At 33.9% G+C, this 23,757-nt stretch overlaps 1 protein-coding gene across 2 annotated transcripts in view; it reads left to right on the forward strand.

The window, feature by feature from the left end:
* Nucleotides 1-23,757, forward strand: part of pkn2a (protein kinase N2a) — a 62,292-nt gene that overhangs the window by 31,714 nt on the left and 6,821 nt on the right. For both annotated transcript variants that reach the window (XR_012391544.1, XM_695612.11), the window contains exons 5-20: nucleotides 116-261; nucleotides 2,102-2,330; nucleotides 5,289-5,471; nucleotides 5,592-5,701; nucleotides 8,728-8,871; nucleotides 9,106-9,181; nucleotides 10,305-10,452; nucleotides 15,995-16,112; nucleotides 16,386-16,522; nucleotides 16,599-16,677; nucleotides 19,264-19,355; nucleotides 19,809-19,985; nucleotides 20,102-20,164; nucleotides 22,966-23,042; nucleotides 23,117-23,259; nucleotides 23,515-23,622. Coding sequence is in view for 1 of the 2 variants with exons in the window: in XM_695612.11 (XP_700704.3) it covers nucleotides 116-261; nucleotides 2,102-2,330; nucleotides 5,289-5,471; nucleotides 5,592-5,701; nucleotides 8,728-8,871; nucleotides 9,106-9,181; nucleotides 10,305-10,452; nucleotides 15,995-16,112; nucleotides 16,386-16,522; nucleotides 16,599-16,677; nucleotides 19,264-19,355; nucleotides 19,809-19,985; nucleotides 20,102-20,164; nucleotides 22,966-23,042; nucleotides 23,117-23,259; nucleotides 23,515-23,622 (2,030 nt within the window). In the remaining variant the exon portion in view is untranslated. The remainder of the gene's footprint in view (nucleotides 1-115; nucleotides 262-2,101; nucleotides 2,331-5,288; nucleotides 5,472-5,591; nucleotides 5,702-8,727; nucleotides 8,872-9,105; nucleotides 9,182-10,304; nucleotides 10,453-15,994; nucleotides 16,113-16,385; nucleotides 16,523-16,598; nucleotides 16,678-19,263; nucleotides 19,356-19,808; nucleotides 19,986-20,101; nucleotides 20,165-22,965; nucleotides 23,043-23,116; nucleotides 23,260-23,514; nucleotides 23,623-23,757) is intronic.

The raw sequence follows: 23,757 nt of genomic DNA on the forward strand, positions 1-23,757 counted from the left end.
ATGTAATTTTCTTTACTGGGTCCTAAAGTCCTAAATATACATTCATGAAACCTGCAGAAACCTTTTTCATATTCATATTTGAGTAAAATAATAAATGTGTGGTGTTGTGGTGCAGCCAAACCCATCATCAGTCCGCTGGACCTGCGGGTGGAGGAGCTCTGCCATCACACACGCATAGAGTTCGCTGTAGCCGAAGGAGCCAAGAACGTCATGAAGCTGCTGGGCTCCGGCAAACTGGCAGAGAAGAGGGCTCATTCAGAGGTATTGCAAACTCTATCATCATCATCGTCTTCTTTTTCTTCTGTAGCAAATCTTAATGCACTCTTTTTAAGTTTTAAGATGATTGTAGTTATTTACCTTCACACAAACCAACAGCAGTGTATAGAGAAGTGTAATATTGATTATACAGAAGTGTAATATTGATTAGAAAAGAATAAAATAGAATTAAACCTGTTTTTTAATAAATTTAATATGTAGCTCACTGTTTTTAGTTTTTTTTTATTTGAAATATAAAAATTCACCAATTATATGTAATTATATTATAAATTAAAATGTATTGCATTATACAATGGCATATTAACAAGCTAAATTAATTTAAAGATTTGTAAGCTTGAAATAAAATACTTTAATGTAATCCTTATGCTATGTGCGAATAAAGTAATTTATCAATTAAAAATCATTTGAATATGCTTGATTACTTGGGAATAATAAGAAATAAACAATTTGTACAAACACGTTTTTTGCTATGTAATGAAAAAATAATACAAATTTATTTAACCAGAATATTTTTTTAATTTGCTTGTAAAGTTTAGCTAAACAAATAAAATGATAAAAAGTTTAATTACCTCTAATGTTCCTGACATATAACAAAATTCTTTAACCAATCCTCTATTCCATTTCAAGTTTAAATACTATCCTTTTTGTGAGCACTAATTATTAGTGGCAACAATTTTAAGCTAAACTCATAAAAACACATGGTCTATATGTAGTCTACATAGTCATAGTCTCATATACTAGAGTCTGTGGACTCCCAGCAACCCAGACTTTTAATGATTTAGAAAATGTAAATGTCTTTCTGGCTAAGGCTAGGAATATAATTTTGGGTCACACTTTAGCACACTGTTTATGTAAGTACCACTTGTCATACAAGATCAAATAACTCAACTTTTGATGATTTATTTTTTAAATAATATTTAAAGTCCACATGGAATAAATGTAGAATGTTTATTTTGCTAACACACACTGTAAAAGAAATGCTGGGTCCCACACAATTCCTTTGTTGTCCCAATACAAAAGGAACTCAATATTCAATACTCAATGTTCTGTCATCATTTACTCACCCTGTACTTGTTTCAAACTTTTGTGAGTTTTTTCTTCTGTTCAACACAAAAGAAGTTATTTAGAAAAATGTTGGAAACCTGGAACCATTGACTTCAATAATATTTGTTTTTCCTATTATGGAAGTCAATGGTTAGAGGTTTTCAGATTTGGAACCACTTGAGGCTGAGTAAATAGTGAGTAGATTTTTTTAGTTGAACTACACTGTAAAAACTATCCTTTAAGTACCAGTTTTTGTATTTTGCAATTCACAAGTGATTTCCATTTATTTACGGTTGTGACTTGCATTATAGGACCTTGATCTATGCTCTGTCGACTTTTGATGTTGGAACTTCAACTGCAGTTTAACAAAGTTACTTTTATTGACATTTAGTAGTTTGAAATGATGTAATGTATAATAAATAATATGCAGTATAGAGAAATAAGTCTGTAAAATAACAGAAAATGTACTGGCAGTTTATTACGTGGTTTTTGTACCATAATTTACAACATCAATCCGAACAATATATCATTTTAAACTATTAAAAAAGTTAATAAGAGTCACTTTTTAAAAAAACTTTTCAAGGTTAAAGTTTTTGAAAGAAAGCTTCCATAATGCAGTTCTTGAGCTTAAGTAAACAATGAAAAATACAAAAAAAATGAATCACAAAGTGCAGAAAATTTATGGATTTTTTTTTTACCGTGTATGCCTTAACATTTTTAAACTAAAGTTCACAATAAGTGCTTCTGTGTTTTAAAGAATCTGTAACTTTGTGTAACTTAGGCCCAAGCCAGATTCAATGAGTCCAGTCAGAAGCTGGATTTGTTGAAGTATTCCCTGGAGCAGAGACTCAATGAGCTTCCCAAGAACCACCCGAAGTGCAGTTTGATCATGGAGGAGCTATCTCTGATGTCCTCTCCGGCTCTCAGTCCTCGCCAGAGCTTCATATCCACCCAAAACCACAACAGCACTGTGAAGAACCAGTACAGCACCAAACCAGCAGCTCTCACAGGTGACCAACGCATTTTCACACATACAGGACTCAGACGATAACTATCACAATATATTTTTCACGATAAAATTAAAAATGTGTTCGTTCGATGCAATATTTAGTGATCTGAACGGCGGTATTCTTTTGCACCACACAGAAAGTTTCTCTGTTTGTGTAAATTTAGGTTTGTTTACATGCAGACAGGTCTTGAATTGATCACATGACCAGTTCATAAACTCTTTTATTCAGCTAAAAAACACAGATATCTCCGTAATTTAGTTTAAAGCCTGTTAAAGGAGCGCTGAGAAACAGGAGAAACACTGCCATGAACCATTCTGTTAAAAGCCTATTTCATAGATGTACCATGGATATTAAGATCACTCAAAGCAAGTTTTATGAATATTTATCATTGTAACAAGTACATCTTAGATTTGTGAAATATTCAGCTGGTTGGTTCATGTGTATGTCATGTTTTGACTAAAAAGAACTAACAGAATTAACAGTAGACCGGTTACTAAAACTTTTACTCAGGGGCAAAATATGCCTTAAATTTGAGATTTATTGTGGTTATTATTATATATTTTTGGCCATGTTGGCCAGCCCTACCCATCTATGTTTCTGCTCGGGTCAGGGTTGTTTTTATTAATTGCTATTTTTATTTTTTAAAGAAATAACTTTTCAGCAAAGTCACATTAAATTGACCAAAGTGTCTAAAAAGATATTTACATATAACAGATGATTTGTGTTCTTTTGAAGATCCTGGAATAGAATGTTTTCACAAAATGTATTTTTGTTTTATTTAATTAAATTTATTTTATGTTATTACTTTAGTTAAGGCTTTCAGTATTGATAAGAAATGTTGGTTACACTTTTTCAGTATTTACAATAAAACTACATTGAAGTTCTGAGTAATGTTAGTTTGGATCTTAAAACTGAGATTAGTGTTTCATTTGTTTCACAGTAAATGATTTACACTTGCAATGTCTTTGCAAGTGCTCTGGGTTTGTCAAGACGCTTAGTAAAATTTATTTTAGAAAATGCAAAAGAAAAGTTCTTTTGAAAGCAAAAATAAATATTAGTTAATTAATTTTACTGTTGTGATTATAATGATTATAATTATTACGTAATACTCAATTCTTACGTATTTCTTTATTGATTTTTTTTATTGTTTAATAATAAAAATAAATAAATAAATTTAATAAAAAAAAGAGTAGAGTAATAGAATAGAGTAATAGAAAACATTTCCTTTTTTATTATTAATGCTTCATCAGCCTTGATAAGAAATACTGGTTACACTTTTTCAGCATCCTTTTTACAGCATAACTACAATTAAGTTCTGTGTATTATTTATTAACAGCATGTACTTACTATGTGGATGCTGAAAATTCAGCTTTTACCAAATAAATTACATTTTTAAAAAATGTAATATTTTCTAACTATTTTAAATTGCAGTGATATTTCAATGGGATATGTGCATACAGACTTTTAATTTCAGCCAATTTAATTTCCACCCTCAGTGCTTCCGGTGAACTATCTTTCTATTATAGAATTTTCACAATTAAGGTCTGATTTTTTTTTTTAAATCATTGATCTTCATTGCCTGAGAGATATACAATATAAAATGGGTCTCAGCCTGGATAAGAACTGCATTAAGTTACATTTTCCTCACCATGCCTTTAAAATATGACAGTTTATTTTACCCCAGTAATTTTAACGGAGTTTAGCCTCTAGGATCTTGACGGCGCTAGCAGTTACACGGTCATTTATGTCATTTTACACTTGAACAACTAAATTAATGTGTAGGTCTATTTAACTGAATGTATTTTAATGACATTACAACAGTGATGCTGTAAAAAGAGCATTATGAAAATAAAAAATAGCCACGTTAATTAGAGAGTGTGAACCTACACTGATGATGATTTGGTTACGATTATCATGCCATAGATTCGGTTCAATTTGAAATCTTTGTTTCATGGTGCATTGACGATACTTTCCATACACAGTTTTATATTTTACTTCACAGCACAAGAATTCTTGTATTAAAATGTATAAATATATTCATTTTTATATATTATTTGCAATACATATTTGTCTTTTAATACAAAGTCAGAACTGAACCTTTAAAAACCCAAGTACATGCACAGAACAACATGAGCATTTATTGAAAATAAACAAATGTAAATATCGCTAGCTCGCTTTATGAGCCCTGTCGAGCGAGTTCTTACACCCCTATGATTGGTCGCATGCTCTACAGAAAGGGCTACGATTGGCTCTAACAATCTGGCACATTGTACACCGATGATAAACACTGATAAACGTCAGCGGCGATCACAGTTGATCCATAACAGATGCGGTTGAGAAAACTCGCTTGTGTTTGTATCCAGAAGTAACGCTCTAACAGCTGAGAGGAGAAAAAAAGTTACCTTACGCCAGCAGGTTAAAGAGCCACAACGAGAGAGGGAGAGAGAGAGAGAGAGAAATGGGGTTTACTTTCATTTCCTCAATCACAGTGAAATAGAGGCTTCTGCTGTAACTTCAGTGTCAGTGAAAGCAAACTTACGCAGTGAATTGTGCAGTTTCTGTATTTTTAAGTAGTTGGAGTGTTTTAATTACTCATGCTCGCCTCCCTCGCCATTGTATTCTACCGTGACATAACACATATGAGAAAAATGACATCAGTAATATAATAACCGCTTATGATTATTACTGAACCGAATTGTTTTACTGTGATACCGAATTGTCCGCATCTGCATTGCGGTACGCCGAGAAAACGATTAAATTTGACACCCCTATTATTAATCTTTTACCGGAAGCTTATCATTGGTTGAAAAACACTAGCTGTTCATGTACCCCATTAAAATCTTTTTAACAAACCTATACATCCCTGAGTTAAAGACTGCAAACTCTTTCATAATGTTACTGACTGCAAACTTTAAAACAGAAGTGCATTTCTATGTTGACTATTGCTGATTAAAACAGGTAAGCTGGAGGTTCGGCTCATGGGATGTCAGGATTTGTTAGAGAGTGTGCCTGGCCGCTCTAAAGCCACGTCGGTACCGCTGCCCGGTTGGAGCCCCAGTGAAACTCGCTCATCTTTCATGAGCCGTGGAAACCGCAGAGGAACCAGCGTTCGAAACCTCTCTAAAAATGACGACTTGTCCAGTTGAGTAGTTACCAGTGGCTTTTCACAAGCATTTCATTAGACTTTGCACAATTAAAAAGCAAAGCACTGAGGCAATTGAGGAGCTTATTATGCTTATGTGTGTCTCTGTTTGTCTCCAGATGAGATTAGTGCTGTTCTGAAGCTTGACAACACTGTAGTGGGTCAAACCAGCTGGAAACCTGTCAGTAACCAGTCATGGGACCAGAAGTTTACATTGGAGCTTGATCGGGTAAACATAAGCTTATTTACCATTAATTATTAGATTTTATCTCACGTTTTTGTCAAATTGAGTTCACATATTCTTCATCTGTCAGCTTATTTATATCATATGATGTTTTTCAAGCTGTGGACAGTTTAGGACTTTTCATATTTAGAAATTTATTTTTAACTCTATTCTGAGTTTTTTTTATGAGCCAATCAGCACTTTGAATGCACACAAGAGGACCAATCAGATCATCTCAAAGGCTGAAATTAGCAGTATTAAGTTTGTTTAAACACAGGGTTTATTAATACCAATGTTGTGTGTGTGTATATATATATGTACATATATATATTATACAACTATCTGTTCTTTTGCTATTTTTAAAGGAACACTACATTTTTCAAAATAGGCTCATTTTGCTTGTCCCCTAGAGCACTTTTAGCTTAGCTTAACCAAAAAATAATTGAATTGGATTAGACCATTAGCATCTTGCTCAAATAAAAAAAAAAGTTTAAATCATTTAACTATTTAAAGCTTGACTCTCCTGTAGTTGCATTAGCTGCATTTCCACTGTCAGGGAAGTGCGAGCCAGGGTTTTTATCGGGCTGGGTAAATTGCTCTGGAGGTTGAGCAGTGAGGCCGAAATCATGTTGAGTTTTAACTGTTAGGCCAATAACTCGCAGCACATCACGCAAACAGCTCCCCCAGATGCCCCACAAATCAAACGTCACACAACCTGCCCAGTTCAGCAGGAACCAGGCATATAAAGCCTACCATTGCATCATCACGAATAATAATTACACGTTACTGTACAGCATTACATTTTATATATATATATATATATATATATATATATATATATATATATATATATATATATATATATATATATATATATATATATATATATATACGCATAGGCCTTTGTATTTTCATTCATTATATTTGGTTACTAATTAACCGACTGTTGGCATTGTACATCGAGTGGTCTTGCCACTAAAGGATGATCCAGCACACCATCAACAGAATTTATCCGTTAAGAGCTCTGTATAAAACGTTTTTTATAAAATCCTTGTTTCAGTAGACAACGTCAAACATTCAGCCTAAATGCTCTGGAGAGACCTAAAACATACATTTTTCCCTAGGCTATATGACACTTATAGAGAGAATAATTTAAGGATGTTGCATATTATTCGCTTATCTTAAGTAAAGGAAACCATTAAATGTTTCAGGACAAAAGAGCAAGTAATAAAATCTAGGCTAGCCTGTATCATTGCGCTCGCGTACAGCATCAGTTTTAAGAAAAGAAATGTAGCCTATACATATACAGACGGATTCTTTCCCAAGCATAATTACAATTTAAAATGTTAAATATCCTTCTAATGAAGCTCTACATAAAAAATGTATGTTTTTAACTTTAACTTGTCATATAAAGCATAAACATTTGTTTGAGGACATAAAACACATTTTTACATGCATTTTTTTCTCCCAATCCCTTTATAAAGCAGTGCCGAACTGGATGTCAGAAAGGAATTGAAAGTTAGTTTCTGATGGTTTTACTCACCCAAAAATGCTCTGTTTACACAATTTGATTAATCTTATCATATCCAAATCTTTTATAAATAAAATTTCTAAACTCCGTTGTTTATTTTTTTTTAGAAAATATTTCAAATCTTTTTTTTAGAATTGTAAAATGAAAGTTCTAAATGCCGTAAACTGGTTTAATTTATTTGTATTGTATATACCTAAATGGTTATAGCTTTTTTGTTTTATTTTAGTTTATTTATTTAATACGTTTTTATTATATCCGATATTTTTTAATTATTTAAATGAGTTCAGTAGCCTATAGCTTATTTTGTCCAGATCTATGAAACTACACAATTGAACACGTCATTTGTAAAGTTTTATGTTTTTCTGTTGTATCTTGTATTATCTCTAAAGAGAGAAAAAAGCTGCTCAGAGCTGTGAAGTGAGCGCTGTTTTTTTTTTTTTATTATATTTTATTTTTTTCTCTCCCCGCTCTCTGTCATGAAATATCTTAAACTGACCAGCCATATGTTTTTTGCCACATGTACTTGTCCATGATGAAAAAACTAGTGTAATGACAGGGGCACATCATCTTGCAAACTCCGCCTCTTTTACTTTCACTTCGCCCCAAAGCCCCAGCTGGCTCACTTTGGAACAAGGGATTGGGCAGGCCAAAAAGACCGGCCGCTGGCCCAGAGAAAGCCCTGCTTTCGCCCGATCAAGTCCCAGAAGTGACTATGGGAATGCGACTGACCCTGGCTCGCACTAGCTCCTCTCGCTTTAGGTGCGACAGCGGAAACGTGGCTATTGTGTACTAAAAATGAAAATTTGTTATTTTTTAGGTTGATATACCTAGAAATTATACTCTTATTCTCGTGTAATAATCTAAATAAGGGAACTTTGCTGCTGTACCATGACTGTAGATACATTACAATTCAGTACAATCAATTGTACTACTGGTCTCAAATTTCATCATGAATTATTTTTCTGTTTATTGAAATAATCTGTACTGCACAAAGCATTATATATAGGTAACTGCTTTGACTTAGATATTTCTAGTACACAGTGTAAATACAGAAATCTCAAGCTTTTAATAGGACGATCGAAACTAATGCTAACTGCTAATGGTCTAATCAGATTTAATGATCTATGCTAAGCTAAGCTAAAAGTGCTGCTATCAGACGCATCTGTTTAACTCTAGAAAACTTGTAAAATGAGCCTATTTGTATTAAAGTCTTAATATCTTCAGTTTTAATTTGATCAGGTTTTGAAATGATTACTTTAACTATAATCAGATCAAACCTTTTAACTTCAAACAAAGTTTTTTGTGGTAGTTTTTTTTTACTTCTTACTTTGTTGTTTTTATTATTTTTTTAAAAAGCGAGCTTCATTGAACTGCTTCAAAATCTTCTGATTTGGAAATGAGAATTTTTGAAATGTGTTTATGGTTATAATACTCCATAATTTTGATTGTGGAATAGTGCCGGTTGTTTCTTCATGCCGTGATGAATGATCATGTGTTGCAGTCTCGTGAGCTGGAGATCTCTGTGTATTGGAGGGACTGGCGGTCTCTTTGTGCAGTCAAATTCCTGCGACTCGAGGACTTCCTGGACAACCAGCGGCACGGAATGTGCCTTTACCTTGAGCCACAAGGGACTCTGTTTGCAGAGGTAACTTTACAATATTGTCTCTCAGCGATCAATACTCCCTCACAAAGAGCCCTCTGATTATCAGCCCAGAGCTCTGTGGGAAAATCAAAGAGAAATTCCTCACGCTCGCTGGCCCCTGCAACCCCCGGGCAGGTTTTCCCACCTTTGCTTCTCTAAAGAAACTGAGCCCGGTGGATCCGAAGTGGAATTTGGTTAGTTTGGAAGCTTAATCTAAATGGGTTATTTTTGTTACAGGTGACTTTTTTTAATCCAGTCATTGAGCGACGAACTAAACTCCAAAGGCAGAAGAAGATTTTTTCAAAGCAACAAGGTGAGGCCATGGTGATCTGCTTGGTGTTTTTCACCAGGTCACTTTATTAATATAAATGTTTTTACAGTGTCTAAGAATGCAGTATGGTTTACAAAGATGATCAAATCTCAAAGAGTGTGTTACATTTATATAAATGTGTTATCTGAGGCTCTGCACTGTGATCCTGCTCTGTGAGCAGCTCTTGATAACAGTGCTTTCAGTGTCTTGTTTCACGGTAAATGATTCACACACACTGTGTTTGCAAGTGCGGTGAGTCTAATAAGATGCTTAATAATAACGTTTGTTTAAAATTATGCAAACTTGTATACATTTTTTTTATTTTGAAAGCAAAAAACAAATATTAGTTTAATCATAAGTTTTATGATATAATAGTAATAATAATAATAATTATTATTATTATATGTTTTATTATTATTAGTATGTACATTAAAGCCATAAAAAAATACAATACTGCACAAAAATAATGTTTCTTTGATGCGTTTTTTTATTATTATTTAATAATAGTTATAAATATGTTTAAAAATAAAATAAAATAATTGCAAATTAATGTTTCACCATTCTGTTCTGCTACAATGAAATTTTAGGTTGTTTTTTCATCAATTCACTATTTCAAAAATAAAAGTATTTTTTATAAGTTAAAAGCAAACAAGTATTCATTTTACAAACATGGATACAGTTTACAGTTTTTTTTTTATGGAATAGTATACTGAGGATAATACTAGTAATACTGAGGAATTTCCAGTCTTCTTACTTAGAAACTTAAGCTGTTGTATTTCAAAACATAAACATTTTTAAGAACAGTTCTTCTCATTAAAGTAGACATAAAAGGCCAATGATTTCGACCTAATAACTCATAATGGGCCAGTTATAAATATAGAGTCTTTTTATAATGCAGGCACACTGTTTATAATAAAACAGAGCAGTGATTTATTCACACCTGTCAACAGGGCCGGGCTTCAGTCCCAATTCTGCACCTGCACCATTTGACTGCTTTCTTTTGTGAAACAACGTTTGCTTCAAGTTCTGCTGTTGTCTTTGTAGCTTTTTGTTGATGTTACTGTAAGAGAGGAGGTTGATATAGGGGTCTGATGAATGTGTTTGTTCTCGTCTCTCATGCCTGCAGGGAGGACGTTCTTGCGGGCCCCTCAGATGAGCATAGGGACATGGGGCCGACTGGTGAGGAGGGCCATTCCTTCCCCCAATAACTCTTTCAGTCCTCTGGCGGCAGAGACTGGACACAGCAGTCACCCTGGAACCCCTGCACTGAGGAGGTTTGAACACACTGTACACATTCACATGGTGAACAAGTCATTTTTGGGATTATTTTGTAATGCTTTATGCAAAACGCGTTGTTTTAATAAAAAGAAAAAAATCTGTTTTGAAATTTGAGATCAATAATAGAAAAGGACCAACAAATAAAATTGAATATCGATATATTGAATATTGAGAAATTTAAAATTGATCAGTTAATTGCTCCTGCTGTAATTGTGATGTTTGATGACCACTAATATTGAAAGTTTTTTTGTTTCCTGTAAGGTAAAACTTTTATAGAACCGATTATTATTATTATTATTATTATTATTATTATTATTATTATTCATTTTTTAAAGATTTATTTATCAGATTTTGATGATTTTGAAGAATTTTTATGCATCAAATATGACAAAAATTATCTCATCAGAAAAACTCAAATATATTTGAACAATGTTTTCTGGGGTTCTAAAATAACTTCCTAAATCTAAGGTGCATAAGTTATTGATTACATTTACATGGACATCAGTAATTAGAATGATATGCTTTAATCTCAATAAGACAACAGTATGATTGAGGTGTTTACATGAGTTGCTTTTTGAATGTTCCTATCATGTTCCGTTTTACATGTTATAGCATATAGATCCATTAATGTCATTGTGACCTCACGCTATTATGTCTTCTCCGGAGTTTCATGTAGTTTCAGGTGTATTATTTTTAATCTTTCGGCTTTAACTGCAGTTCGGCAGTTTCACTTTCATTCAGGAAATATTTACAAAATATCTTAATATTTCTGATTACACGCATTTACCATGCGCACACACTTTGCGCAGCAAAGGGGCGTGGCCAGAGGCACTGTAATTTTATAGCAGAGAATGCTAAAAAAAAATTTACATTTTTTTTTAGAGATAAAAATATCTGTTTTTATGGTGGTAATTCCTAGAAATTTGCGGACAATTGTACGATATATATATATATATATATATATATATATATATATATATATATATATATATATATATATATATATATATATATATATATATATATATATATATATATACACGTAAAAATTATATGTGCAATCTGAAACAATGACACAAATCAGAAAAATAAAGCTCTTTAATTTGGTCTTTTGTCAAGACAAGATCTGAAACGGTAGGGATTAAGCGAAAGGAAGGTTGTATTAGTCTAATTTTTTCCACAATCTCACTTTCTCTCAAATTTCACTCTCTGGAGCATCTGACATCATGTCACACAAAGGACACACGTTAGGGGTTCCCCTATCGTAATACTTCACTTCCTAATCTGCAATTGCCTCTTTGAATATCACACTAATTGTACAAAAAAAAAAAAAAAAAAAAAAACTACTAACACTTCCCTTCTTAGACTTTACAGACCTGAAACTTGCCTTTAGTACTTATTCATTGTTGCTCTTAGTTGTGTAAATTGCTTCCTTGTCCTCATTTGTAAGTCGCTTTGGATAAAAGCGTCTGCTAAATGACTAAATGTAAATGTAAATGTAAATGTAATAGGCTTAAAACACAGACATAACAAAACATGGTAAAAAAAAATTATCAATTTGACGCACACCCTAATACCAGTCATACATGTACAGCACAAATAATGTCCTTTAATTCAATCACGTCCAGCGCCGTCACCCTTGAACCAATCTCATCTTCACCTATCTGTTCCACTGCTCCGTTTGCACCAATTTTTTTTTGCTGTCTGAAGCGTTTCAAATGCACAAAACACCCAATTCTTGCCACAAGATGTCTATATCTAATCTTTGCTATGGGATTGTGTAAACCAACTGTGCTTCATCCGTGTCTGCTCACTGCATAAGCTGAAAACTCCCCTGCCCCCCTTTCCATGTAATGTAATGATTGTGAGGGCGCAGGTGAGACCATTTTTCTTGAGACACTCAAACACATCACGTGTGCTGCAAATGCAACGTCTATAAGTCATGGAAAACAATTCATTGCCAATTGAAATAAATCTATTTTGATTATTTGGTTTGAAATTGAATGTTTTATGAGATTATTTACATTTTTTGCTTTTATTTTGCGTTTAATTAAGAATTTTGCAGGATCGCGAAAATTAGCTTTTTGTTGATTTTTTTGTTGGATTTAGCGATCGCTGATTCGAGAAAAATTTTGGGGTAAATGCCATCCAAGCGTTGAAAAAAAAAAAGGTATATATATACACACATATAGCTAGCGTTTGACAAAGGACAGCTTCCAGAATCTCTCCCAGTTCAGTGCTGGATTTGGCTAAAAACTTCTCATAACCTGTAAGTATTTTTAGTTGTTAAAACTGATCTATTACATACACACATTCTAGCATTAACAGTATGTTGTTGTAAGGACGTAAACAAGGATGTAAACAACGGGAAAGGCTGTTCGGCACTGTTAACAATTTAGCTACAAATTCATATTTATTAGTCAAACCGCTGCAAACACCCTTAGTCTTCAGCAGCGCTGCAGTGTCTCTCTATGCGGCTGCGTTCCCTGCATTCTACATCTTAAATAACTAACTCGCAAAAGGTATGAGAACATTTCATATTCCTTACATATGCTTATAACCTGAATGTATGTGAAAGACAGTTGTCAAATTTTGTTTTAGAGAGCAGACATGAGGTTCAGCTGTGACCTGTTCCTTTTCTCTCTGATTAAGACACAAACTGATTAGGCTACATTGACTATTTACAGAGCAGAGGGAAAGCGTGTTTGTAGAGGCATGGTGCTTTTCCTGGTGACGTGGAGTCGATCCCCGAATCACAGCACATTATGTTAGCTGGCCAACCAGAGCCTCTTGAGGACAGACCTTTCAGAGGATCTAAGAAATATGACAGTCATTTTCATGTTAGCTGTGTAACTGTATATAATAAAAGTATATGAAAAAATAACATGATTTTTTACAAATAAACCATGAGCACACATTGCATCTTATAAACACAACCAAGACTTAAACAAACACTGTGGACTACCCCTTTCAGATAAATATCTAAAATATATTTGAATATATTTTTACAATTTCCAATCCCCCGAGGTCTTAGTTCATCTTCAACACAATTGAAGATATTTTAGATATTCCATAAACTGCAAGGATCATGAGATCTTCAAAGTCTACAAACAACGGTATAATGTATTGCTATTAGAGTCAGCAGCACAACATGCAAACATTGTATTTCCCATAGTAAATGTGCACCCTGATCTGACGCATCTAAAGAGAGGACATAGGCCATCACAGTTAAAGTCACTGAAGTCACAATCAATGTTTTGACAATATTTTGGTTCATTTTATTGGACTTTTGTTTTACGACCCTTGCTTTATATGGAGAATGAGGGAGCTCTTAGATCTAAAATAACTTAATTTGCTTTCTTAATGGGAGAAACAAGAAACATTAAAAAAGGGTAACTGTCTAAAACCTTGACAAAACAAGCCAAAGGTAATAGTTAGGGCTGGGCGATAATTCGATATTGATAATTATCACGATATAAAATTTTTCGATAAAACGATAATGACAGTTCGATAATTGCTCAAACATATTTACACACTATGCGTAACGTTGCGTAAGCATTTTGCAGCCTGCCCTTCCGGATGCCACACGCCGTACAAGTTTACAGCCATACAGTGTTAGTTACACTGAAAGGAGTAAGAAAGAAATAAGGTAAAAAAGGTCAGAGTCACAGACATTGTTGACCAGAAACGTCACTAGACTTCATGAGCTAATTAGTTTTTCGCTATTCGACACAAAACAGAGCAATGTACACCGCAAACTGCTTAGACGACTCGTGTCAAACCTGTTTCACCATGTAAAACAAGACCACCCTTATAAAGATGCTGAGAAATTACAGACACAAAAGTGTTAGGAAACCAGCGCAGCTATCCAGCAGAGTCTCATGTCATCATTTTTGAAAGCCGTGCCTTACGAGAAAAACCCCCCCGAAAAGACAGACGAAAGATATGACGGACAACACAATCTCAAACACATCTCAATGAACACTTGATGCTTGCTGTAAACTACAGGCTGCATCATTTAAGGGTATTTGTTAAGACAATAATAAGATCTTTTGAGGTCAAGCTTATGTTTCCTTTTTATTAAAATATTTGTTTTGAAATATGTAATACCACTATTGTCTCTCATCGACTGTAAAAGAACCAGCCTTTATATATTTAAAGGACATAATCACAGAGGAGAAATCAGATGCTCAAGACATAATCTTTAAAATAATGACATATTAATAATGCAGCAAATATATGACAGACGTTTACAACAGCAACAGCTTTTTTTTTTCCACGGAGCGAAGCATCATCCACCCCCAGTTGTTTAAGGTGAACACGAACTAAATAAATATAAACATATTTCCTTGAAAATGTATCTTTTTGTAACGAATTTCGTTTTGTAAAATGTGTAACTTCATTTTGATGTATATTTTGTTGGTCAGTTATCTACAGCATAAACAAGAGGAACGAATAACATCTGTGGTGAAGCGCTTTAACACAAGCCCGCTATATGCTTTAGCGCCAAAACAATCCATAAAACTATTTTCACGGTTTCATTTTAATTCATTAACTAAGCGCGGTGTGAGCAGCATGAACTGGACAGTCTTTTCGCTGCACTGATAGATTTCTTGGGTTACCTCGGAAGAATAAACCTGGATGGAGCTCAGAAGCTCGCTGTGTAAATGGAGAGGCTCCCCGGCTGGCTCCCCGCATGTTTTCGTTGTGATGCATGATTTGTAAAATGAGAGTCTGCAGACCTTTTTGTGCTAATCTGTCAGACAAATTTGGTTAAAACACGCGTGGATATAGGCTATCGGAGATATGCGCATAACAAGGGTTTATGCATCCCGCAATATGGGATGTCAAGAGGGTGACAGCATAAGTAAGGTAAACTGCACACACTTGATGATGTAATGCGTGGATGCGTCTCACAGCGCAAAGCAGAACTAAACCTTTACATGTCTATGCTTAATCAGTCATCAATAAGGTCTATCAATTAAAGCGTTATCGACAATCAGTAGATCAAGTAATCATTAGCATCCCTAAATAAAATACATTAAAGTATATTTCACCCTAAATTCACCATACTTGCCATAAAAAGGAGTTCATCCAAAACTGAAAATTCTGTGACTGCTAACTCAGGTTGTTCCAAATCGGGTTTATTTTTTTCTGATGTTGAACAATAATATCAGTAGCTTATAGGTAATGTCTTTGGTTGTTGAAAACTTGAACAAGTAAATGCTGAATTAAGATTGTTCTTTTGTTTATTATTTTATTATTTATATTGTCAGACAGCTAAAACATTTCACTAAATGTGTTAAATCAGCTGCACAAAGCGATTGGCATGCTGAAAATCTTATATAATTGATAGATATAAAAATTTTACGTTTATTGAGATGAATATCGATATCGACTGATATGAAAAAAATTATAGTGATAATTTTTTTTGCCATATCGCCCAGCTCTAGTAATTCTTCATTCTTCATCAGTTGACAGAAAAATAGGCCAAACCCGGCTTTCATGTGTCTGTTTGTTTTTGTCTGCCCTCTCTAGTGACCCAATAGTGACAAAACTGGACTTTGACAGAGACACTACACCAAAGAATTACTCTCCTGTTAGTGTGCGAGAAGTCCTGCCCGAGGACAAGATCTCCAACAAAGAGCGAGAGAGGGTAACATCACACTATCATGCGGTTACTATCGAGATAAACATTGATGCCATCTGTTTCCTTGAAAGCACTTTTTTAAACTCTGAGGATAAAGATCTGAAGCAGACACATAACTCATGCTCAGTCTCTCATCTGCCCCCTTGCATATAAAAGGAAAAGGAAATGCCTTCACGTTACCTTTATTAACGGAAAGATAACCGCTATCCACTCTCATCTTGTGTAAACAGTGGCAGCTGAAAGACTGTTGTTGTTGATGTTTTTTATTTTTGTGTACAGGGCGCTTTGACTGCGTTTGCCTACCGAAATGACAGGAATAGCATCATTGTACAGTCTGGCCTTGAAGAAATAGTTGAACATGACACTCCACCTTCAGCATTACAGCTCATAAATGTCCAGAAAAGCACAGAAATAAGGTGAACTGCTATTTATATTGCTGTGTTTTATAAATACTCAAATATTCAAGTTACTAACGGGTGTTTGTTGTTTTAGGGATGAAGAAGAACAGTTTCATTTCAGTCTTAAAGACTTTAAATGTGTTGCAGTATTAGGCCGCGGTCATTTCGGAAAGGTAAGACTTTTTATGGTTACAATTTCCTTTTTTATTTCAAATTTAGCTGCCATTGATCTGATTGCCTAATCTATTTCTCAGCAGTGATATTTCTGACATTACCTGTTTTTAAATAGGTAATTTTAAATATTTAATTTAAGCAGTATATGGCATTAACCAAAAGAACTAGATATAAGGAGAATCACAACATTGCAAACTTTGATTTGAAGTAAAAAAAAATAAAAATAAAAATCTGATACAAGACTTGCTTTAAGTGGAAAAATATAGAGTCCGATAAAACATTGTAAATAATGCAATAAAATAGAGAGGTTTTTAATTGCCGTTTTTATTTTAAAAAGTATGGAGGACCAGGAGTGCCAGTTAGAAATAAAATGAAGAATCATACTATTAATTTTATAATTAAGGCATTAAAATGTGTATAAATAAATCAAAATTTAAATGGACAAATAAATAGACGTATTTAAATGTGTTTATTTGAATTGAGATTATAAACGTCATTTAATAAAGTGATAAAACAATGCATTTATAAATACATTTTAAAATGTATAAATAGACTATGTTATAGATTATTTAATTCATGTATTAAAATGCTGATTAATTAAACAACAAAAATGTAAATTTGAAGAGTTCAGATGCAAAAGCCGCTAAACACCACTTCCGTCAAAAATATGGAGAGATGCAGAGATAATGACATTGAGCGAATGCTTTAGGCAAGTAGTACATGTTCAACAACTGTTTTTTTTTTTTTTGCTTCAAATCATCCAAATCCCAGTGTCAGTGCATTTAGAAATAACAGTTTGTTGGCAAAAGCCTTTACACGCCACTAGCCTTTGACAGCAAAAGCCGCTATATCCCGAGAACCAATCAGAAGTTGTGAATCGAATTGTATGTTTTTAATATAAGGGCACGCTGATACGCCAGCTTTTATGAGGAGACATATTCCACTTTCGATTTAGATTTTAAAAGATGAAGTCTGTTGAATTGAATGAGCCTGTCCCGACTGTCAGTGAATGGCAAATGAAAACGTCCCTTACCTCTGCATTATAAGGAAAAGAAAACACGGTGTACAGTCGGAAGTGTAGCATGCATTCATAATGTGTTTTTGCGCAGTGGCGCTACTTTTAATAAGTCCTATTTACTATACATTAAACAACAACTTTGTAACTAATTACATTGTCTTGTCCCGATAGGTGGATTTAGAGGTTTTTGCAAAAAAAAAGCAGAAGTGGATTTAGCTGGTTTTGACACAAAAGAAAATCTATCTTGTTAAAATTCAAAGAATTGTCTAAATTGTCTACATTTTTGAAAAACAGTTATTTTATTTACTAGCTAATAGCATTATCATTTTCTATAAAATGGATCTTCTGAACCTAATTATAGGAGCCTGATAGAAAATGCTCATTTATAAAAAAAGAGGTCAGATGGATTTAGAGGGTTTTGCATCTGAACCCTTCATTTAAAGATCATTAAAAATGTATTTAAATAGCTTTTTAAAAAGGCATTTGACAAATGCTTTTCTCTCTCTATTTGCCACTTGCATTTCTTTTCCTTTTACTACATGCTTTTCTCGAATTGAAAATAAATTGAGTTTAAAAATGTCATTGGACACTTCACACGTGGATGATTCATTAGCTTTAGCTGATTTCTGTTAAAGAAATGCTCTTCTGGATTATCATTGTCTTTATAGAAAAGTTTTACAGTTGAGGGGTGACGTTACTGTTGTCGGGTGAGCTAAGTCGAAAGCACCCGGTCATTCTAGCCAATGTCAAATTTCTTTTGGTCGCTCATAAACTGTGTATTATGGTACAGTGTCATTTTATTTCTAACCGGCACTCCTGGTCCTTCATAAAAAAGATGCTTTGTGTGTCAATAAAAACAGTACGTTTCAAGCTTACTGCAAAATATCAAGTCAGATTAAGTTGAGCTTTATAGTCATTTCATAGTCAATGAAATGTCCAGCAGGACAACAGTTCTACATAAATAAACATAAGGATAAATATGAACGCAACACTGGACGCAAAACCAATTTTGAAACCTGCACATATCTAACATACTGCATCGATAATACATATACTATAAATTGTTCACTATATACATAATCTAAGATAGAATACTAGTACATTATGTCATACAGTAGAACTTTGAGCAAGATACTGTCCAAAAGAGTTATATAAAGTTAAAAATACAAGTAGATATGGTCAGAAAATTCAGTTTGGAGTCAAGTATATACATACTTATAGCATATAAGAGTTAGCATATACCATATAAGAGTTAGTATATACAGCATATTGGAGTTAGCTTGTAACACAAGAGTTATCATATAGCAGTTAAAAAGACTCAAACTGTAGACTAAGGCTTAATTTGATATAAATTAAACACCAGTTGACCTAAATTGAACTGGACGTCTTTTTAATATTGTGGAAATTTAGAACAACAATCACTGACATATTAAAAAAAACTTCATGCAACGCAGTTCAGCACTAAAATGCTAATTGATTGTCATTTTAGGTCTTTAAACTTAATTCTTGAAACCTCACAGAAAATGTAAACATCTGTTTGTAATTCTATCTGTTTTACTTCCTGCAGGTGTTACTAGCAGAATACACTATTACTGGTGAAATGTTTGCCATCAAGGCTCTTAAAAAGGGAGATATTGTAGCCCGTGATGAGGTTGAAAGGTAATTATTATTTTTTTTGAATACAATCAACAACATTTATCAATTAACATCTACTAGCTGGTTGCTGCTATCTAAAGTGATGGTTCATGCAAGAAAATAGGCTGTTAGTTTACTCACCCTCAGGCCATCCAGTATGACTTGTTGTAGATTCTTTTCATCAATGACACCTTTCTTTTTGTTCATTTCCTCCATTGTATGTTTGTAGGATATGGATTTGCAAAATATAGGTGGAAATATAAAAAAACAGCATAGTTTAAGAGTTTAAAGTAGATTTCTTTGCTGAATTTCTGGTCCTTGGTATTTTATGAATTGCGTATACACATGTACAAAACTAAATGAATATCAGTGGCTCCTGACAATACATTAAGGTGTTTTTTTAAATGTCTGTAGCCCTTGACTTGCTTGATCTGTATTCTTTTAGTATCCTGTCTTCTCTTTTTTTTTCTTTCTCAGTTTGATGTGTGAGAAGAGGATATTTGAGACTGTGAACAGCGTTCGGCACCCGTTCCTGGTCAATCTATTTGCATGTTTCCAGACTAAGGATCATGTGTGTTTTGTGATGGAGTATGCGGCAGGAGGGGACCTTATGATGCACATACACGCGGACGTGTTTTCAGAGCCACGGGCCACGTAAGGGACACTAATGTCACTTCTTCAGATGATTTGAAGTATTTTTATGAAGTATCATTTTATGATATGAAGTTTTTTATTAGCATGACATCTTCTGTTTTTCTTGAATGTGGCAGGTTTTATGCAGCTTGTGTCGTTCTGGGCTTGCAGTTTTTACATGAGCATAAGATTGTATACAGGTAAGAGGCTCTATTTTCTAGAAAATAAGGCACAAAGGTGTTGGGTTTATTATTGCAGGTTACACATAATCTAGCTTATAACTTTAGATTGTAATAAATTAAGTTTAAAACTAATTCATTATCAGATTAGTTACTTTTTGAAATACTATATTAGCATAGCACTATATATCGGCGGCCATGTTGTTATCGGCCGATAAATGCTATTTTTAAGATTATCGTTATTGATCCGATGTCTAAATTAGGCCGATATCTTTATCCGTACGTAATTGTACAGATCTGTACAGATCTGTCTGCCGCACACACGTGGACGGAACATGTTTAGACTTGTTCAGTGCACTATAACGGAGCTCTCCTCACATTATTTATTCCTTTAAAGTCCGTCCTTTCTTCATGTGGTATTGCTGTGCATTAATAACTCAGTAAGTAACCATGTTCCTCATCATTGTAGATATGTTTGATTGAGTGTCAATATGTATTTTACTTCAAATCGCCTCGGAAAAAAATATTACATGTGTAAACCTTTCCTGCTCTGTCTTTTTGTTGTGTTAGAGATATCAGGGGAGATTCACTTTTTACTTCAGGGGCGAATAATATTAGTTTCGGGGTTCTCTATTCTCTTTTAGTTTCAGCCGGTGAATGAAAGAGGACACATTTAACTTACCCAATCACCAAAGTGGGAACATCACTGAAATCACGAAAAAACGCTCCTCTTTTCTGTCTCTCCCTCTTCGCTTCACACACACACCAAACTCGGGATGTTTGTAATCTAATATGATTATTTGTTTTTTATTTGCTCTGTGTTTGTCATAAAGTCATCTGAACTCAAAGCTCAGGTTTGTATCAAAATCGGCTCTCTCGCAGCAGTTTATCATAAACATTTCATCGATAATTTTCCCCGTGATTGACAGCAAGAATGAACACAGAAGCATTGCCTGATGGACAAGCACTGCACTACATGTATTCAAAAGAATCTAAAATGCTAAATAGGATGAATTTATGTAGAATTTTTTTAAATAATACATTCTGTATCTAGCTTTTCACTTGTACAGTGGCTCTGAACTGTCATAACACCTCTAAAAAAGGCTTTTTCGGACATGACATATTTGTTCATCACATGTACATCACTGTAACAAGTTTTATTCAAGAACATTTTAGCTGGTTTCAGTCCTTAGCTCACTTATTCATCTTATTCACAATATATTTAACTTGCTTGTTGAATAAATCCCATTTAGTTATTTATTAATTTTATGCAACAGTCAAGTTACATGTTAATTTGCTATGAAGAAAATGAAATAATAAATTTTTTGCATGCTGATTTATGTGAAATCGTGAATATAGATCTATATAATCACTTTGCAATTTTGAAATGATTGCTTTTTTGCTTTGAGTATAGACTATTCAGTTCATGAGAGCAATTCAATCTTTTATGAAGTTTGCTGTATAAAAATATACCATTTTGATATATTTAGAATTATCTCCCTTTATATATCGGCTATCGGCCCTAAAGTCTGAAGAATTATCGGTTATCTGTATCGGCCAAAAAATCCATATCGGTGCATCCCTATAAAATATGTAGTCTAAGTCACATTATTGACTACCATTGTCATCATGTAATTTGGACTACAATTTGCAAATAATCCAGCTTTTGTTGTATTTGGCCATAGAAGTTATAAAATTGTGTTTTTTACATCACATTTTCAAATTTCCTGCAGAAAGTACAGTGTTTTCTCTAAATTTTTTTCCAGCTGTGGCAGCAGGCCTTTTACACACATCTACCAACTACCTATGCTTGTATTTCAATGACAAATGTCGTGTCCGCAGTATTACAAGTCGACATCGCATTTATGTAATACGAGCATGCGAATCTTTTTGCTTGCGCACCAATTTCCTTTGTTCGTGTACAAAACTTCTTGCACACCTTCAAATATACGCTGCTTAAGTGCAGATCTTCTTGTGCGCCCTAAAATATACAATGCTAAAGTTTGATTTAGTGCGTTTGTGTAACAAGTATGTCTCCAACATTTATTAGATTTGCTTTATAAGTAAAGTCAAATGGCTATAAACTCCAGCAAGATAGAGTCATTGCATGCAGAGCCATAGATCTTTATCTATAAAGTATAATTATGGAAACTGTGTTCATCTGAACTAATAGCTACGTCGTGTTTGCTGGCCTCACGCATCACGCACCTGTCAGTCAGACAGTCAGCATGTCACCTCAAAGGGTTAAACGAATAACGCACAGCACTACTATGATTACAGTTTAATAAACTTTGGTGCGATTATAACCTGCTATTAAAAAAACAACGACTGAACGTTTTGAATGAGAAGTTGTAATGTAGCTGTGGCGGGATAAATTTTGATGTGGCGCCCCATCATTGAAGAATTAATGAAGCGGAAACCATGAAGTATGTATAATGGACCACAAAACATTGAACAGAAATAGAAGAAATGCAATAGATAACCTTGTTTATAGTATTGCAATTTTACTGTAACCCCAAATGCATTGTATTGTCTGATTTTTAGTGATTTCTAAAACTAATATTGTAAATATCAAGCCTAAAAACGTTAGTTTAAATTAGTAGCAGGTTTGTTTTGCTATAAAGATAGTTTAATCTCTCTAATTCGCAAATTCAATCTCGCATGTTGTACTTGGATAATGTCAATAGCATCTTTTTGAGACTCGCAACACATGTCAATTCAAAAAACAACACTTTTATTCTAGAAAATATGATGACCATTCAAAATATGACACAAATGTTTGATGTTTTTCCTTAAATTGACTTGATAAATGTGTTCTTCAGGGATCTGAAGTTGGATAACTTACTGCTTGACACTGAGGGATTTGTCAAGATTGCTGACTTCGGTCTTTGCAAAGAAGGTAAGGCTCTGTTTGCTGTTGGGTTAAGCTCTGTGTAAGCAGCAGACTCAAATGTTTCTCTGTTTCTGTGTTAGGAATGGGTTATCGGGACAGAACCAGCACTTTTTGCGGCACTCCAGAGTTTCTGGCACCTGAGGTGTTAACTGAAACATCCTATACACGAGCTGTGGACTGGTGGGGCCTCGGCGTACTCATTTTTGAGATGCTTGTCGGAGAGGTCAGAGCTCAGATATTTGACTCTTTCATTTCTCTTAGAATTTCTACCCTGATGCATTAAGTTTGGTGTTGGTGTGTTTATTTTTAAAACAAAATGTTCACTATTGCCTCATTTCTGTATTGAAAAACAGTAAATCCTGAAAAAAGTGTGAAATATAAGATCTTTTAAATCTATTTTAATATGCTTTTTTTTTTCATTTAATGCATATGTTTTGTAGCCATTTTGCAAGACTTAAGTAGATTCATGTTTCCGTAGTCTCCATTTCCTGGTGATGATGAAGAAGAGGTGTTTGACAGCATTGTGAATGACGAGGTTCGCTACCCACGAGTCCTCTCAACAGAAGCCATCTCCATCATGAGAAGGGTTGGTACCAAGAGCAATTTTACTAGGGGGCATTTACCAAGCTTGGACACTTTTAAAAAAGAATAAAGTGCAGTAGTGCCACTCACTCTTTTATACATTATTTAATAAAATAAGAAAGTTTTGTTAACCAGCGAT

Source organism: Danio rerio, chromosome 2 (genome assembly GCF_049306965.1).
Source record: "Danio rerio strain Tuebingen ecotype United States chromosome 2, GRCz12tu, whole genome shotgun sequence".
In the NCBI taxonomy this organism is placed as follows: Eukaryota; Metazoa; Chordata; class Actinopteri; order Cypriniformes; family Danionidae; genus Danio; species Danio rerio.